Source organism: Nyctereutes procyonoides, unplaced genomic scaffold (genome assembly GCF_905146905.1).
Source record: "Nyctereutes procyonoides isolate TBG_1078 unplaced genomic scaffold, NYPRO_anot_genome, whole genome shotgun sequence".
NCBI lineage: Eukaryota > Metazoa > Chordata > Mammalia > Carnivora > Canidae > Nyctereutes > Nyctereutes procyonoides.
Window position 1 is genome coordinate 26,842,686 of NW_026575044.1, and position 19,246 is coordinate 26,861,931.

At 44.7% G+C, this 19,246-nt stretch overlaps 2 protein-coding genes across 4 annotated transcripts in view; both read right to left on the bottom strand.

Annotated features, from left to right (window-relative positions):
• Positions 1-5,919, bottom strand: part of MOCOS (molybdenum cofactor sulfurase) — a 60,680-nt gene extending 54,761 nt beyond the window's left edge. For both annotated transcript variants that reach the window (XM_055323813.1, XM_055323812.1), the window contains exon 1: positions 5,259-5,919. In XM_055323813.1, the coding sequence (XP_055179788.1) occupies positions 5,259-5,400 (142 nt within the window). In that variant the 5' untranslated portion in view covers positions 5,401-5,919. The remainder of the gene's footprint in view (positions 1-5,258) is intronic.
• Positions 5,920-15,032: 9,113 nt separating this feature from the next.
• The window catches only part of ELP2 (elongator acetyltransferase complex subunit 2), a 49,052-nt gene continuing 44,838 nt past the window's right edge, over positions 15,033-19,246 (bottom strand). For both annotated transcript variants that reach the window (XM_055324200.1, XM_055324199.1), the window contains exon 22: positions 15,033-16,275. In XM_055324200.1, coding sequence (XP_055180175.1) covers positions 16,119-16,275 — 157 coding nt within the window. In that variant the 3' untranslated portion in view covers positions 15,033-16,118. The remainder of the gene's footprint in view (positions 16,276-19,246) is intronic.

The following is a 19,246-nucleotide window of genomic DNA, read 5'->3' on the forward strand; positions in this document are numbered from 1 at the left end:
CATGAACATGTGTTTAAAATAAAGAATTCTTGTACCTCCATCTAGTACTTTTTAAGTACTGACATGGAGTAAACTCTAAGATAACACTTTTGAGAACATACAGTGTGAACATTCATTCCTCCTTTCATTCACTTAAATGGTTTTTTTTCTGTTGTGAAGAATGGATTTTTTTTTTGTTTCTTGTATAACAGCTTTATTGAGATATAATTCCCATACCATAACATTCACCCTTTTAGTGGTGCTTTTAGCAGATCCATAAAGTTGTGCAACCATCACCATTATCTAATTTTTGAACAATTTTATTCATCCCAAAAAGAGAGCCCATACCCACTGCCAATCACTCCCCAATCTACCCAGCCCCAGCCCCTGGCAATCACTAATCTACTTTCTGTCTCTACAGATTTGCGGATTCTGGGCATTCCACATAAATGAAATCATATACTATGTGGCCTTTTGTGTCTGCCTTCTTCCACTTAGCATCCATATTTTCATGTCATTCATTTTTATGACTGAATAATATTCTACTGTATGGACGCACTACATTTTGTTTATCAATTCATCCAATGATAAACATGTGGGTGGTTTCTATTTTTTGCCTGCTATAAGTAATGCTGCAATGACTATTTATGTGCAAGTTTTTATGGGGACATCTGTTTTCTCCCATTCGGTCAGTTGTCCTTTTTTGGTGGTATCCATTGAAGCATAAAAGTTTTTAGTTTTGATGAAGTCCAATTTTTCTATTTCTGTTGTTACTGTTGCTTGTAATTTTAGTGACATAAGAAACCATTCCTAATTCAAGGTCCTGATGATTATTGCTTATGCTTTCTTCTAAGAGTTTTATATTTTTAGCTCTTGTATTTCAGACTTTAGTCCATTTTTAGTTAAAATTTTTAAAGATTTTATTTATTTAATCATGAGAGACACAGAGAGAAAGGCAGAGACATAGGCAGAGGAAGAAGCAGGCTCCCTTTGGGGAGCCTCATGCAGGACTTGATCCCAGGATCCTGGGATCATGCCCTGAGCCAAAGGCAGATACTCAACCACTGAGCCACCCAAGTGCCTCATTTTTTTTTTTCAGTTAATTTTCAAATACAGTGTGAGGTAGGGGTCCACCTTCATTCTTTTGTGTGTGGATACCAGCTGCCCCCACACTATTTGTTGAAGAGACTATTCTTTCCTCTATTGAATAGTCTTGGCCTTCTGTTAAAAAGCAATTGACCATAGATGTGTGGGTTTATTTCGGACTTACAATTCTACTCCATTGTTTCATGCATCTATCCTCATACCACATTGTCTTGATTACTGTAACTTTATATAAATTATACTTACTTTACTTTTATGGGAAGTGTGAGTCCTTCAACTTTGTTCCCTCCCAAGGTTGCTTTGGCTAGTTGGGTCCCTCCCATCTCTACATGAATTTTAGGATCAATTTGTCAATTGCTGCAAAAAGGTACCTGGGATTTTGGTTGGAATGACATTCAATCTGCAGATCAGTTTGGGGGGTATTGTCATGTTAACAATACTTAGTCTTCAAATTCATGAATATAGGATGTCTTTCCATTGATTTAAGTCTTCCTTTATTTCTTTCAATGACATGTTGTAGTCATCAGTGTTCGCTTTCTACTTCTTTTGATAAATTTATTTCTATGTATTTTATTCTTTCTGAAGCTTTCCTTTATTTAATTTTCATAGCTTTTCTTACTAGTATATAGAAATCAGGTTGATATTTGTATATTGAGCTTCTATCCTGTAACCTTGCTGAGCTTGTTTTTTAGTTCTAATAGTTTTATATGTGGATTCTTTAGGATTTTTTTATATACAAGGTTATGTTATCCACAAATAGAAATGTTTTCCAATCTAGGTGACTTTTGTTCCATTTTCTTGCCTAATTTTCCTGGTTAGAACCCCTAGTACAATGTTGAATAGCAGTGGTGAGACCAGACATCCTTGTCTTATTCTTGATCTTAGAAATAAAGCTGTCAGTCTTTTGCCAGTAAGTATGATATTAGCAGTGGATTTCTTGAAGATAGCCTTTATCAGGCCAATTAAATTTCCTTTTATTTCCTCGTTTATTGTATTTTTACATTCAAGAAATGTTTATTGAGTAATTACTGTGTGCCAGACACTATTCTAAGTGGTGGAGACACAACAGTAGACAAAAAAGCTGGTATGATAGTGACAGAGAAAGACCATAAACAAATAAATGCAAACTGTGTCAGTTAACAGATGTTATGTCTCAATTACGTGATAAAAAAAAACTGTACATACTCATATAAATATAGACAACAACTCAAAAGAGACACAGGACACAAGTGGCAGGAGCTGACCCTGGGGCAGCCACCATGGCTGTGGCTGGAGTGAGATGGGGCTCCCTGGCCCTTTACCATCCTTTGGCAACTTTGGAGTGCTATGTAAAGGTACTACCTAATCAAAAAAAAAAAATTAGTTTTAGAATAACGTTCTCTTTAACTGAAGATTCAGAAATACAAATGCACCATGCCAAAAGACAGGTTTCTGTCTAGGCACACATCAGGGAGATGCTTTTGTGAAGCCCCGGGTGAACATGTGAAACCTAAGGGGTTCCCAAGGAGCACCATATGTCTTGCGCACAGTCTTCTGCAGGGCCAGGAAGCCTTTTGGGAGAAGGCTACTTTGGCCTTTGGTCCAGTAGTTAATTTTGCAAAACCAGTCAGCCCTGTTAGATTAGCTAGAGATCTGAGAAGCCAGCTAGCACCGTGGTTAACAGTGCAGAATCCAAGTCAGCCACCTTGACTGAATTTTGCTCTACCTCTAGCCACTCTGGATCCCTGTTCCTTCACCTGCAGATGGGATGCGGGTTAAAAGAGTCCGTAAACAGAGCCCAGTTTAGTGCTTGGCATAGAGTAACACCCACTGAGATTTGACTGTTATTAGAAGAAGCAAGCAAACGACCCCCAAACCCACTGGTATTGGGTCTTCAAGAAGGAAATTCCAGGGTCTCTTCTAGACCTTGCCTCTTCAGTTCTCAGTTCTATACAGGGTGAGTGGCTATCCGTCAGCACTCTGAGACTTCAAGAACCATTTGTACCACATCTGAAAATTCAGTATGCTCCCTTCACCAAGACAAGGGAATTCCCAACCAATTGGTTAGGCAAAATGTTTCAGCATTTAAAGATTAAGCATGTAATTATCTAGAGCTACCATGTAACCGAAAAACTCTCCAGCCTGCACAAAAACTATGAGGAGAAGGAGGAAGGGGAAAAGAAGAGGAGATGAAGGTTATGTTATTTTGTTTTGTTTGTTTTTCCCTGATCTCTGAGAGAAAAAAAAGTGCGTGCTTATGTTCCAAGACTCCCAGCCATGGAAAGGGTGGGTTTAATTCACAAAACTCTACTTGAACTATTAATGTAGAGGAAATGCTGGGAACTTGCACTAGGTAGATAGATAGATAGATAGATAGATAGATAGATAGATAGATGATAGAATACAAAACAGTAGATTTTTTAAAAAGATTTTATTCATTTATTCATGAGAGACACAGACAGAGAGGCAAGGGACACAGGTAGAGAGAGAAGCAAGCTCCCTGCAGGATCCCGATGTGGGACTCAATCCCAGGACCCCAGGATCATGCCCTGAGCCAAAGGCAGACGCTCAACCACTGAGCCACCCAGGTGTCCCAATACGGTAGATTTTAAAGGGGCTCTGAAGCCTGGGATCCTGGTTATCACATCTAAATTTTACATTTAAGGGAAAAGGTGCTGCTCTCTGAGGGACAAGTAAACAAGTAGTCACAGTTCCCAGGGTAGTCTTCAGGGGAGAGGTCAGCCAGTGATGGGTGTGAGGGACCAGAGCTGGAGGGATTAGGAGATTAAGCAGGTGTGGTGCAGAAATAATTATGGGCTGCACCAAAACAGCCTCTAAACTTTCTTCAAAAGAATGCGGAGCCTCCTTCCCTCCCTCCACCTCTGTGAGTGTTCATTGTCCCAGGCTACTCCTAGGGTGGAAATTTCCATAATACAAACTTTCAGGGACAGCAGGCAGAAGCATCGGGGTGAGGTGCTGTCTCCTCCAGGTGGATGTGCCACTAGGAAGAATGGGCAGGTGGTAGAGAGGACGCCAGAAGGCTCGCGGTCTCCCTCCCGAGTTCCCTACAGAGGTACAGACAGGAGACACACAGAGCAGAGGCCACAGCCCTGAAAGCCCTCCAAGAGAAAAAACCAGTCACTCTCCCAAACAGGAGAAAGTGACTCAAAAGAGCTGAAATCAGCTACCCGATTAATGAAATATTACGCCAGGGTGGCTGTTGTGCCACCAGCAAGGAAGCAGTCACCAGTTAGTTGCTCACTGCGACAGAACGAGTACGAGTCAACTCCGGGCGCCACCACGGAGCCCACTTCACCTGCGGGCCCTCCCTGCCCCGCCGGCCCGCGGTTCTGAGGCTCGAGGCCGCCCCTCACTTGAGGTCCCTTAAAAGAGCGAGTCCCTACACAGACCCCACAGGTGCGGGCGCCCTCTCGCCCTGCAACAAGGGCCAGATGAAGCTCGACTTAAAATTCGACCAGCCTGTTCCGTCCTGCGGAAACCAAAGGGACGATGTGATCCCGGGCCTTGTGTCCAGTTTACAGGCTCGCCCTGCCCTTTAAGCTTTAAGCTCAAAGTGCCCGTTTTGCGAATGGGAGTCGCCCGGCGAGCTAGAGCTCGGAGGCATTATTCTGACTGCACGCCTGAGAAAACTGAGGCTTCGAAAATAAAAGATGCGTGTGAGCTCAGTCTCCAGAGGCTGTAGCCTCTGGGTCGCCACGGCGCGCCCCCCGCCCCGCGCCCCGGCCACCCGGGCGCTGCACCTGTTCGCGGGCGGGCGGACGGGCGAGCGCCCCAACAGCCGCGGCGGCAGGACATCCCCGCATTTTGCAAGCTAGCTCCGACCTTTAGAGCAAGCCTGGCCCAAAGGAATGAATCCTAAGGCCGGCCCGCGGTGGGCGAGTAGGAGCAGGTGAGTAAGGAGTAAGGCAGGGACGAGGCTGGTCCTGCACCGCGGGAAAAGCCTAAGGAGCTAGATCGCAGGAAATCTTGGGCTGCAGGTGGGACCTCGGGGAGCCGGGTCCACGAAGCGGACGCGTGGACACGCCTCTCCAAGTCTTTCGGTCCAAAATGTATCCCAAACAAGGTGAGCCGCTCCCACCTAGAGCCAAAGCTCCTTCCACCCCAGTTCCAGAACCCGCGCGCCCGCCCCGTCCTCCCTGCCGGGTCCACCCGCACAGGTGCCCCGCCAGCCTCACCTGCCAGGCGGCCGAATTCGCGCTGGCGCAGCTCCCGCAGGCTGCGCGGCCCATAGCCGTAGGCGAGCGGCCGCTTGCTCGCCTCCCGGAACCGCGCGAAGGCCAGGAGCTCGGGCCCCCGCGGCGCAGCCCCGCCGGCCATGCCTCGCGCCGTCCAGGCCGCCGGCGGGGGAAATGCGGACGCGGGCCGCAGCGGCTGCGAGCCAGGGGCGCTGACTCACGGAGTTTCACTTTCTGCGGCCCTTTTCCTGGGGGCGGGGCCCGTTTCTGTGATCTCTTTGAACGGCTTCCCAGGGGAGCCCACGGAGAGGCCCCCGAGGACCCGCGGAGCTCGAAGCTCCGTGTCCGCGAGCTTCCGAGTCTGGGGCAGAGGCAGCGCGCTGCTCTCCGCTGCTCCGCATCCTGACCCTTGTCCTCGGCGTTTGCAAGGAGACTTGGCCTTGCTGCTCTCCCCTGCCGTGTGTCTGAGGCAAAGTGTGGAAGAGGAAGAAAGACTGGGGCTCCAGGAGGTTGCTGTTTAGTAGGCTCTCAGCGGTTGCACACCACCGAAACCGTAGCTCGGTCGCGACTCCGACCCGAGGGCCTCCTGCGCTCTGCCCTTGGACCTGCGGCCGGGGTGCCCGAGTCAGGGCGGCTCTGTCCCCGGGGCACCACTGCCTCATACTGAGCGGCAGGCCCAGCCCAGGCGCCGGTGCGGGAGCGAGGCGGCAGGTGCACAAGGTGGGGCCCGGCACGAGGATGGGAGGGAGAACTCGGGTGCGATCCCAGGGTGGGGACCCGCTTCGGAGGATGGAGGGAAAGGTGACCAGGTAGCGGAGGCCTAGGCGAGGTGCCTGGTGTGGAACCAAGTTAGGGAGCTTAGCGCAGAACCTGCAGTGAAGAGGCACCAAGCGCTGGGAGCCAGGTGAAGGGACTCAGGTGTGGGCCAAGTAGAGCGACCCACCCAAGGAGGGGTGGACCACTGGCTTCCGAAGCATACCATGGTCCTCGGAGGTGGGAAGGGCGCCCATGGCACAAGTTCACCGCCTGCGCCCCAGCCAGGCTGGCTGCAGCCTAGTGCAGGTGCCTCAAGCCCTTGCGATGCGTGATGACGTATGTACCCTATGTACCCCGCAGATCCCTGGGCCCAGCCTCTGCCTGTATAAAAAGCAGCCCGAGGGCTGCCGCCTGGCTCAGCTCGAGAGCTGCGGGAGGGCCATGCACAGTGTTGCCCCTCCTGGCCCAGCCCCTGAATATTAGGTTGCATTGGGGGGCTGGGGGGTCTATAAGGGCCCTGTCCAGAGGTTCCTCATTCTGGGGCTGCAGCTGAGGGGGCCGAATCCTGGCATGCCCTGTGCTGAGGGGGCCTCTGCCTGCAGACAGCCCCAGCTCATCCTCACTGCCAGATCCACAGGTCCTTACTGGCCAAGCATTCATACTTGTTCTGGAATGAACATATTCATGAACGAATGCCCAAATTTGCTCATTGGCATCACTGACCACTGCCAGCCCCTTCTGCCTACACTTGGAGCTAGAACCTTGGGCACTGGTGGCATCTTCACCTCTCTCCACTGTACTCTCCTGAAATGTGACTTCTGGCAATAAGGGCAAGAGCAGGTACCGCCCTGGGCACCTGTATGCCGTTACCTGTACTCATTATTCCACACTTAAGTAAGCAGATCCATGAGGTGGCTCTTACAGGTGGAGAAGCTAAGTCACAGAGATGTGCGGTGACTTGGTCAAGAGCACACAGCTAGAAGACGGACAAGTCAGCACGTGTGAAGTCAGTTTCCAGTGACCAATTCCAGCTAAATGCGTCCAGCAGCCTCTCTGGTGCAAGCCTCTATGGGCCTCAGGGCCTCGGTTTTCCTGTATCTAAGTTGGGAGAGGGCTGTTCACCCCAAAGACTGTTTGGTGACTGTGCCACGCACCCCTACTTTTATTATCCTACTTCCCAGAGAGGATCCCTTCTAGGCCAGGCTTTTCAGGCATATATTTGCATGAATTGCCTGGAAGCCTATTAAAATGCAGATTCCGATTCTTCAAGCTTGGGGTAGGACCTGAGGTTCTGAGTCTCTAAGGAGCCTGGGTGATGCTGTCACTCAGGTCCAAGAACTGCACTCTGAGGAGTGAGGGCCTTTCATATTTCCCTAGGAATGTAAGGAGTACCTACCTCTGCTCAAGGTGTTCTGTTGGCCAGTAACAAATCCCAGATCTGCAAGGGGGCTGCTTTCCAACAAGTTTGCCTAGTGAATAATCCGAATGGGTCAACTCAGTGCAGAACTCCTTTTTTAAAATTTATTTTTAGTTGTGGTAAAATATACATAAAATTTACCAACTTAGCCATTTTTAAGAGTACGGTTCAGTAGTGTTAAGTATATTCACACTGTGTGCAACCAATCTCCAGGAACTCTACCCATCTTGCAAAACTGAAACTGTATCCAGGAAACAACTTCCCATTCCCCCCGCCCCCACCCTTCTATTTTCTGTCTCTGTAAATTTGGCTACATTAGTGAAATCATATAATATTTGTCTTTTTGTGACTGGCTTATTTCACTTGCATAATGTCCTCAAGATTCATCCATATTGCAGCATGTGTCAGAATTTCCTTCTTTTTTAAAATGGAATAATATTCCATTGTGTGTATATACCACATTTTACGTATCCATTCATCTATTGATGGGACATTTGGATTACTTCCACCTCTTGGCTTTTGTGAATAGTGCTGCTATGAACATGAGTGTACAAATACCTTTGAGACTCTACTTTCAGCTCCTTTGGATATAGAACCAGAAGTGGGATTGCTGAATCATGTGGTAGTTCTAATTTTTGAGGAACCGCCATACTGCTTTCCACTAGCAGCTGCACCATTTTGCATTACAACAGTACACAGGGGTTCCAATTTCTCCTCATTCTCACCAACACTTATTTTTCTATTGTTACTTTATAGAAATCATTCTACTGGGTGTGAAGTGACATCTCATTCTGGTTTTAATGTGCACTTCCCTAATGATTGGTGGTGTTAAACATCTTTTCCTATGCTTTTTGGACATTTGTATGTCTTCTTTGGAGAAATGTCTATTCAAATCCTTTGAATTCATTTTTCAATTCGGTTTTTTTTAATTGTTGAGTTGTAGAAGTATATATTCTGAAATTAACCCCTTATCAGGTAATAATTAGCAATATTTTCTCCCATCCTACAGATGGCCTTTTCACTTTAATTGTATCCTTTTAGGTACAGCGCAAAACTCTTGAACTACCATTTGGTCAAGAAATATCTTTAAGTTCCTGACTCTGCCCAGGGCACCACATACTCAGGAGGATCGGAAGGAATTGTGCCTATGGAGCCATGCAGGAAAATAAGCTATTGAACATCTAGCCACTAGGCCATGTGGCCTGAGCACTGTCCCACCACTCCAAGAAGGAGGTGTAGAATTGCAGGGGAGTGGAAAGGAGCTACTTCCAACCAGGGAGTTCAGGGAAGGCACCCCAAAGGAGCAAGCCTTTGACCTGGGCCATAGCAATGTGTCTGTGAAGGGAGGGAAAGTAGTGGGGGATGCCAGAAGGCTCAGCCTCTAATTGGCACCCTCAAATTTATTCACCAAGATTCCCCAGGGGTCTCCTGAGAGAAAGAGACATCAGAAATCAGATTGCCATGGTTCTCAAAATATACCCTAAAAACTACAGAACACTTCTGAAAGAAATTGAGGAAGACACAAAGAGATGGAAAAATATTCCATGCTCATGGATTGGCAGAATTAATATTGTGAAAATGTCAATGTTACCCAGGGCAATTTACACGTATAATGCAATCCCTATCAAAATACCATGGACTTTCTTCAGAGATTTAGAACAAATTATTTTAAGATTTGTGTGGAATCAGAAAAGACCCCAAACAGCCAGGGGAATTTTAAAAAAAGAAAACCATATCTGGGGGCATCACAATGCCAGATTTCAGGTTGTACTACAAAGCTGTGTTCATCAAGACAGTGTGGTACTGGCACAAAAACAGACATATAGATCAATGGAACAGAACAGAGAACCCAGAAGTGGACCCTGAACTTTATGCTCAACTAATATATGATAAAGGAGGAAAGACGATCCACTAGAAGAAAGACAGTCTCTTCAATAAATGGTGCTGGGAAAATTGGACATCCACATGCAGAAGAATGAAACTGGACCACTCTCTTGCACCATACACAAAGATAAACTCAAAATAGATGAAAGATCTAAATGTGAGACAAGATTCCATCAAAATCCCAGAGGAGAACTCAGGCAACACCCTTTTTGAACTTGGCCACAGTAACCGGAGAAGGACAGTGTATGTTCTCATTCATTTGGGGAATATGAATAATAGTGAAAGGGAATATAGGGGAAGGGAGAAGAAATGGGTGGGAAATATCAGAAAGGGAGACAGAACATAAAGACTTCTAACTCTGGGAAATGAACTAGGGGTGGTGGAGGGGGAGGAGGGCGGGGGGTGGGGGTGAATGGGTGACGGGCACTGAGGGGTACACTTGACGGGATGAGCACTGGGTGTTACTCTGTATGTTGGTAAATTGAACACCAATAAAAATTAATTTATAAAAAAAAAAAAAAAGAAATCAGATTGCCCATTCTTACTCTCCCTAAAGCAGAAACTCCTGCCCCCATGAGTGAAATGCCTTCCATGTGTTGTCAGTGGGTTCCTGCCTGCCACTGCCTTGTCTGGCCTGGTCCACTGCTGACCCTGGAGCCTTCAGGGCCTGAGCTGACCATGCTGAGGCCAAGAAGCTAGCTTCTGCACCCAAAGTCTAGAGCTTCATAGGGAAAGTTCTTCAGCTCCTACCTATGGCCCTCTCTCAACATGGAACTAGGAAAAATATGTACCTACAGGCCAGACTGGGCAGACATGAGAGACAGCCCGGATTCTGTACTTAAAATCTCTCTCACTGGGTGAGGCTTTGTCCCGGGTCCAGCTCACTGAGCTTGGATGATAAATCGCCCAAACCCTTGCTCCCATGTTAACAGACTTCTAGAAGACCCCACCCCCAGGGCTCCCTGGCTATGGACTCCATTTGCAAAAACCTCCACTCTACAGAATGCATTCGTTCACATATTCTTCATTCACTCGGCAAAAGTTCTATGAGTATTTCTCAGAATTAAAGTCTATAGTGGCTGCGGAAGACATGGTAGATTTGGGGGCAGATTTTGGAAGGCTGTAAATCAAGCTAAAGGAACTACAATTTCATTCTGAACAATTCTTAGCACAAAAGTGTTCCCAAGAGGTGATTTAGGTAGATCTAATGGGCACGACTGCGTGGGGAGAATGGGCAGTAGAGAGACCAGCTACAACCTCCTGCAACCCTCAGGCTTGAGTCACAGAGATGCAAGTGGGCACTGGCAGGGGTGTCATCCAGTGTTCACTGGGGAGCTGCTCCCTGTGAGGAACACGCTCGATCTGGGAAGACAGCAGTCAGTACAGCAGCCTGTGTGCCTGAGAGGCCCCCAGGGAAGAAGACCAGTCTGCAGCTAGATTATTCCTTCTACACCGCACAGTGCTGGAGAAGGGAGCTCCCAAGAGATTGAGGCTGTAAGGGAGAAAGCCTCCTCAGCCTGGTGCTTCTCTAAAGAGAAGGTGAGAGAGGGAGGGCAGCATCCCACGTGCAAATGCTGGAGATATGAAAAGGCTCAGAAAATTACAGAAGCACAACCCTGAAGGAGGCTGGAGCACAGGCTGTGGCTGTGCAGGGATAAGGGGTGGGAGGACAGGGAGTGAGGAAAGGGAGTGGGCCACACTCTGCAGCCAGAAGTGTCAGGAAGGTGCCAGGGAGTCCCGACAGGAGAGTGGCTGTGTCAAAGGTGTGTCTGACACCCCAGCAGCGCTGAGGCAAGTAGGGAGGCTGCCCAGAAGTCCTGGTGAGGAGCAGGGAGGGCCCAGATGGTACAGAAATGAAGGAATTCAGAGACAAATGGGGCAGACGGAAGACTGGCTCAGGCAACACTGTTGGAGTGGGTGCCTTGGTGGATGCAGGGAGGAGGGGACTCAGGCACAGGGAAACAAGACGGTTCAGGACATCTAAGTGCAGGTTGGGGCTCAGGGCTCAGGAAGGTCAGTGTCAGGAGCTGGAGACTCAACTCATGGGAGAGGCTTCTGGAAAGGTCACATTACAATGGTCAAGTCTTAAATGGTGATGAAGATAGAGGTTTTCCTACTGGCTAACCCCAACTGAGGCCTCTTGATCCTGGAAGGATTTGGGGACTGCCATTATGATGGATCAAATTTGCTGCCAAGAGACTGGGATGGAGAGTGGGTGTTTCAGAGGCTAAATCTGGTTTCCACAGTGGATTTATTGCTTCCTGTTAGGGTTAAATGCATCCTTCCCTAACAATGAGAACCTGCTAGCCGAGATAATCAGACACCTGAGAAATAAGAGTCTGCACAGCAGCAGGAGGAGAGACAGCAATGGAGCAGGTTTCTCTCCAAAGCCTGAAGGAGTAGAAGTTCTGGGAGAAACAACTTAAAAGCAGTGGAAAGAACAGAAACTCCAGGAAGGTCCCTCCCCTACAGGGACACAAGACCTTTTCTGTGAATAGAAGCTGAAAGGGCAGTTTGGAATCATGAACAAGGCTCCATTATATCTAAATCCATAATGTATAAAACAAAACCCTGCCAGTACTGGGCGGACCACAGAAGTGACAGGGTGGGTGGATGGGGCAGGGATGGAGTGGGATTTTCCTAAGCCTGTTTCAGCTTCTTCCTATGTTCATTCAGGCACAGGTCCACTGGGCAAGCCCACCCCCTTCTTGGTCTCTTCTGCATTGACACCTTCCCTCCAGTTCTTTGCCCCCGACCCCTTTAGGCCACGGAGGCAGGGGAAGGATCGGATACCAATTATTCTATTTACTGCTTAGTGGATTACATTGGATAATCCTTCCTCCACCAGCCAGCCATCTGTGCTGTCAAATTTACTCATCCTTAAACTCAGCAAATATTTGACAATACACTGTTAGACACACTGTGCTGGATGCTGTGGAGAGAAGAAAACAAATCTGATGCCCCATGTTTAGGCTTTAGTAGGCTTGTATAGTGGGATTTCATTGGTTGCCTACCCAGCACCCACTGCTCTTCTGACTTTGCTTTGGAAAACTACCTCACATTCGTGTGGTCCTAATGGGAGGGACCCTGCCTCCAGCTCCAGAGTAATCCATGGCTCTTGCCACATCAGATAGGCCTAAACTACTCAATGTGTGGTTCCCTCCCACCCCACCACACCCTCCCCAACCCCACTGCCCACCATGATTAGTTCAGGAAGTTCAGGTCAAATAAAGTTCAGGATTTAATGTTTATTTCCTTTGATATGAGGCAAGGAAATCTACAACATCAACAGCTGCTTTCACCCATAGGGGAGGGCAGCCTTGGAAGAAAGCTGACCCATGGAGACCAGCTGAGAGAAGTAGAGAAAGGGGCACAGAGCTCTGATGAAACTATATCTGAACTTTGTCCTACCACTGTTTTTTTTTTTTTCAGTTATGTGAGCTTCTAATTCCCTGTATCATTTTGAGACAAACTTTCTTACCAGAGAAAGAATCTGAGTGACATAATGGAAGATATATGTAAATAAAAGGGAGTGAGAAATGCCACAAAAAATGGTAATAAAATACCTTGAAATTCAGAGAAAGGAAAGAATACTTGAAACAAGGGGATTAACAAAGGCTCTATGGAGGTGATATGAGCAGAGCTTTATTTAACTCAAACAGTTGGTATCTCATGATATTTCCAGATCCTGAACTAGCATTTTTCATGTGCTGGCTCATTTAATTCTGAAAACAATGCTACAAGGTGGTTGGTTTTTACAAAATGAGACTAACATTTGTTTTCTTCCAGAACAAAGCACCTCAATTCCCAGCTGAACAGAATGGCTCCTGCAATAAAAATTTTATTTCCTAGTTTCTCTTTCAGTAGAGCACAAGACTAAATTGTGGTCAAGGAGATTAAACAGAACTGTGTGGACTTCCAAGAAGCTTTTTTAAAGCTAAGGACAAGCCTTTCCTTCCTGTTGGTTGGAATGCAAAGATCATGGCAGGAGGCCAAGCAGCCACGCTGGATTGTGAGGAAGTCACACACTGAGGATCGCAGACAACAAACAAAAAGAGCCTTCGTCCTTGATCATGTTGAGAAGTCTCCATGCCCATCCTGGTCTGCCTACCTTGATTCCCTTCTTTTTTTCTTTTTAGAGAAAGAGAGAGCACACAGGGAGGGGCAGACACGGGGAAAGAATCTTAAGCAGGCTCCACACCCAGCGTAGGGAGCCTAACACAGGGCTCCATCCCACGAGATGGAGATCATGACCTGAGTTGAAATCAAGAGTTGGACATTTCACTGATCGGACCACCCAGGCACCTCTACCTTGATTCCTTTTGAGAGAAAACTTCCACCTTGCATAGGCCAGAAAGAACATCTGGGATTTTCCTCACACACGGCCGAATGGAAGTCAGACTGACCCACTAGTATTATCTCCATGTAGATGTGTGGGGAAACGCTTACTCACATTTACTGCCAGCATGAGCCAGGATTAAACGTGCTTCTGATTCTTTAAGTCTAGGTTCCAACTCCGTTTAGGGGGCTTTGAGAAACACATGGGTCTGTACAAAAGTAGTTCACAGAAGGCCTGGAATTCCTTAAACCACTCAGGATTTTGTGGTGGTCAGAATTTCTAATTTAAAAGAGAGAATGAGTCTGTCCTTGCATTTTATTCCTGAATTTGCAGTTTCCTTCCAATTCCCGCATTCCTCCTTTGGGATCCATAACCAATTCTGCTTCCTCTTATTTGGCTTTGTGCTGTCCAAGATAAAAATGTACTCAGAACAAACCAATAACTTCTCCCCTGATCTAGGAAAGTTGTACAGGTCAGAAGATAGCAACTGCTTAGGCTGGCGCTTGGCATCAATCTGAGCTCTAATGCTGTGAATCAGGCAGAGATGTGAGAGATCAGGGAAGAGGGAAAGGCAGGTCAGGGACTCTGAAATACTCTGGAACAAAGTTCCAAGAGTCCCTTTCTGCTTTAGATATGATGAACAATGTGGTTCATGATATGATATGGTTCAAAGGGTGTGCTCCTTTAGCAGATTAAGAGGCATGTAAAATTACAGCATATGTGTATGAATTACAATGTAGACTGCCCCAGTGTACAGTAAGTCCTTTGAACACTTATTGAGTTACTCAGGTTGTTACTGAGAATGATGCTTCAGTGCCACACACGAAAACTAATACAAACCCAACTGACAAATTAAAACAATAACCATGAATTCAGTCTGAGACGAGGTCTATTTTCAGGAAACTTTAGGAAGTTGAGTTCTGTGCTTGAAAATGTTCTAAAACACCAAGTTAGTTCAATCAATCTGCTCCGGAATCCCACACGGATGGGATCCAAACAAATCCCTGTGTGCCAAATGGGGGTGAAAACTCAGATCCTTTAGCTGGTAAAGGAAACCGTACTTTAGGGCATCCTGGTTTCTGAGGTTGAGAACTCAGACTCTCACTGCTTTGGTGTAGACATGCACACACGTGCTTGAGGGTGTAAGACAAGTTTATACAGACTCAGTAGCCTAGAACTGCACAGTCCAAATATGGATGGCCACTAGTGACATGTGGCTAGTACATACTGAGATAGGCTCTAAGGGTAAAATACCTCAACAATCTTTTATGTTGTATATGTGAAATGATACTATTTTGGATATACTGGGTTAAAAGAGGTCACTAAAATAAATTTTACCTGTTTAACTTTTATTACATAACTACCAGAAAACTTTAAATTACTTAAGTAGCTCAAATTATTTATTTCTAGAAATACTGGATAGTGTCGGTCTAGAAATCTCAATTTAGACAAAATATCTCAATTCCTTTGGAAGCAAAATGTCATATTAGATAATGGCAAACTCCAATGAAGAAAATCCTCACCACCCCCCCTTCAGCATATTTATTATTCACAGTATTCATTTCACTGCCAATTTGTCAGATGACTCTGGATCAGAGGAAATCTCCATTCTCAAGCCAGTTTTCATCATACCCCTCCCCCAGAGCTTAACTTCCCTCCACCCAACTCCCAAAGTTCACGACTCTCATGACCCATGTCCCAAACTTCAGCTGGCACACCCAACATTCTGTTTGAAGCATCTTCTTCTCTCTGCTCCCACTATGTACTCACCCTGGGGGACATCCTTTCTCTCATAACTCATGTATGTGACTTCACATCAATTCAGGTGATTCAGACACAACTCTACTTTTCAGGTCCTACATCTATCAGTGTAAATGTCAGGATAGTCTGCTTTAAGTCAAACTGTAAAAGAATCTATGTACTTTTAAATACAAGGAAGAATTGACTACAGTTCAAATTCACAAGCGCCTGCCAAATTCCTAGAATGGTGGGTGTGTACTGGAAGAAAGGGTCAAGACCACAAAGTGTGGTCTCTACACAAATTGTTAAAATAAAAATTGGGTAATCTGGGTTTTATCTTTTTTTATTTTCCATGTCCTCTCTTTGAAGAGGGTAATAAATAATGAAATGTCCCAAAGAAGCGCGTATGAAAAGGCCCAAAACAATGCATAATTAGGCAAATTCAGTCATGAAGAAAGAAGCAACAGAGGTTAACTTGGGACACATGAATGCAGGTCTGAATCCCTCAAAGTGTGGGCCAAGTTCTGAGGGTGTGTGCATATATACATCTGTGAGAAGAGTCTGCAGTTTTCATGAGATTTCAAAGGGTCTGTGACCCAATAAGAACTACTGCTATAGGGCTTAAAAAGAAACTCGATGAAATTACAAGGTAAAGAAAGACATCTATTTACAGGATAAATATTTTAAGACACTAATGACCACATGCCGATAGTTATTAACCCCATCACAGTACACATCTGTTAACTTTGTATATTTTCACAGTGTGATCTTCACCACAACTTGCAAAGTGTAACCACTCGGTGCCTTCTGCTTCATTCTGTTCAGTTTTTCCATTACAATTCTTCCAGCATAATTTTTTGATAGCAAGCATATGTCTTTGGCTAAAACAAAGATAGAAAAATCATGAAAGGAATGTATGCTAGGACTACAAAATATTTACCCTATGTATTACTTTCATTTATATGCCCTTGTTATTAATGTTAACATGAATGGTAGTCAAAATCTGAAAAATCAAAAAGGAAAGGTCTTACAAAAAGCAGAATCAGACCTATAAATAGAGAGAACTGATAGTTTCCAAAGGGGCAGGGGTGGAGGGTTGGACAGAATGGATGAGAAACAGATACACACTTCCATTATGGAATGAATAAATCACGAGAATAAAAAGCATCATATAAGGAATACAGTCAATGATGCCCTAATAGTGACTGACAGGACAGATGGCAGTTACACTTGGGGTAAACATAGCATAACGTGTAAATATGTCAAATCACTAAGTTGTAAACCTGAAACCAATGTAATACTCTATGTCAACTATACTCAAGAAAAAAATTATTATAAAAATTCAAAAGTACATGTTTTAAAATGTCATCACTAATACTTTAGCAATTTTATTCTAAACCTAAAAATATCTTAACTCTATTTACTTAAAACCCTAAATATCTTACTGACAAAGGGCACTACCAGAAAGAACAAGAAATAGACAATGAATTCCTGTCAAATCTTGTTTGAATGATCAGTGTAATTCATAAAATGGCTATTAAAATCAGTTTTTCAAATAACATTACTAAAGGTATTTCTTTTTTAAAGAATTCCAACTTGCAACGTATTCTAAATTATTTTATTCTTTTGACATCCCTGTGACATTGATAGACTCATGTTTTTACTGCTGGGTAAGTAAAATAACAAAAGATTTAATAAACTGCCCAATGAAACAATCTTGGTCTCCAACATGACCTCCAACTGCATGACCCTGGGCAAGACACTCTTATTAATGCCCCCTCAACCCCATTGCAGGCCTAGAATGCTACCAAACAAACACTGTCAAATCCCTATGAAAATATAATAACCTATAAATTTAACCTGCAAATTAGACCTCCAAACCAAAGAGGAATAAAGTTAAAAACTTAAGTAGATTTTAAGGCAGTAAACCCTGAAAACAATACCTGTGCAAACAAATTATACTTTCAGATGTTGAGAGCCCCACACATCACCAGATGCACTCTCAGAATGAAAGGCAGGAATGAAATATAACCTTGAGGTAATGAAACACATTTTAAAAGCTGGCAAACCAGAATCTATGTAGCCACATGACTGTGAGGGCTTGCAAGTGACCATCATGGAGGTCACACACACTTCAACAATGCTACTATACATAGTGTTTCCTGAAATTATCTTATAGGCAATGCTTCCATACTATGCAGGCAATGACCTGAACACTATCTTCAGTGACAGTACATCTGTGCGTTTGACTCTGGTTACTGAAGGCAGTCAAGACTCATAAGGAAATGAACTTTATAAATAGAATCAATGCCACACTTTTAAAAAAAGTGATGAAATGTGTACAATTATAAAAGATATTATAATTGGCTTTCTTGTATCACTAGTAAGCTGGTCCTGAACACAATCTCTAAAGAGAAGTTCCAAAAATATTTTAAGTCACACCAACATCACTAGCATCTCATTTGTTATCAATAATATTAAAGAGCTCACATTTCATGAGAGGAATGGTTTGAAGTAGTGACATTACTGAAAGAAATACATGTAGTACAGTTGACCCTTAACACAGATTTGAACTGCATGGGTCCACTTATACACGGATTTTTTTCAATACATACAGTACAGTACCATAAATGTATTTTCTCTTACAATTTCTTAGCAACATTTTTTTTTCTCTAGCTTATTTTATTCAAACACAGCGCTAAATACATATAACATACAAAATAGGGCTAATCCACTGCTTATGTTATTACTAAGGCTTCTAGTCAACAGAAGGCTGTTAGAAATTAAGCTTTGTGGAGTCAAAAGGTATACACCTCTAACTGCCACTGTTCAAGGACCAATTGCATACTGCTGCCCATGGGAGCTACTTTGAGGAGTACTTATTTTGTTATTTTAAGTCTTAACATGGTGGGTTTGGGTAATATTCCCCTTAAATCTAGCATGTTAATAGATCATATTTTTTTTAAATTTTTATTTATTTATGACAGTCACACAGAGAGAGAGAGAGAGGCAGAGACACAGGCTCCATGCACCGGGAGCCCGACGTGGGATTCGATCCCGGGTCTCCAGGATCGCGCCCTGGGCCAAAGGCAGGCACCAAACCGCTGCGCCACCCAGGGATCCCAGTAGATCATATTTAGAAGACAGGAGTTTAAGGAGCCAACCTTAAAGGCAGTATTTGGTTGTATTTACCTTTATAGCTCATTATTAGCAAAAACTTTGATTTGAAAGATACCTGAAATTTGGTAATTGGGATATTAACAATGCAAATAGTATAATGTGGTTAAGTCAGGGATTAGTTCTTATAAATCTAACACCATCATAATGACTTAAAAAAAAATCTTGAAATAAAAAATACAAATTCTGTACATGTCTCCCCTGCCTTGCTTCTAAGGGCCTTCCACCAGTATTCCACATTCAGGACCTGCAGAGGAGAATGAACACCATGGGTAGGGCAAGCTGAAAGGAAGAAGGCAAGGGAGGGAGCCCAGGAAGAGAGAAAATTTCAAATTCCTAGAATATGGAATATCACACTGAAGTACTTACCTCCTCAGTAAGCAACAGCATGAACTCATTCTTTCTTTTTTTAAAAAAATTTTATTTATTTGGCAAAGAGAGCATACAAGTAGGCAGACCAGGAGGGAGAGGGAGATACAGGCTTTCCGCTGAGCAGAGAGCTTGATGTGGGGCTCGATCCCAGGACCCTGGGATCATGACCTGAGCCCATAGCAGACACTTAACTGACTGAGCCACCAAGGCGCCTCCAACATGAACTGTTTCAATTGCTAAAACCACCATCAGAGGTGGGAGAGAAGCCAAAAGGGCAACAGGAACAAAGATTACATTTTAACG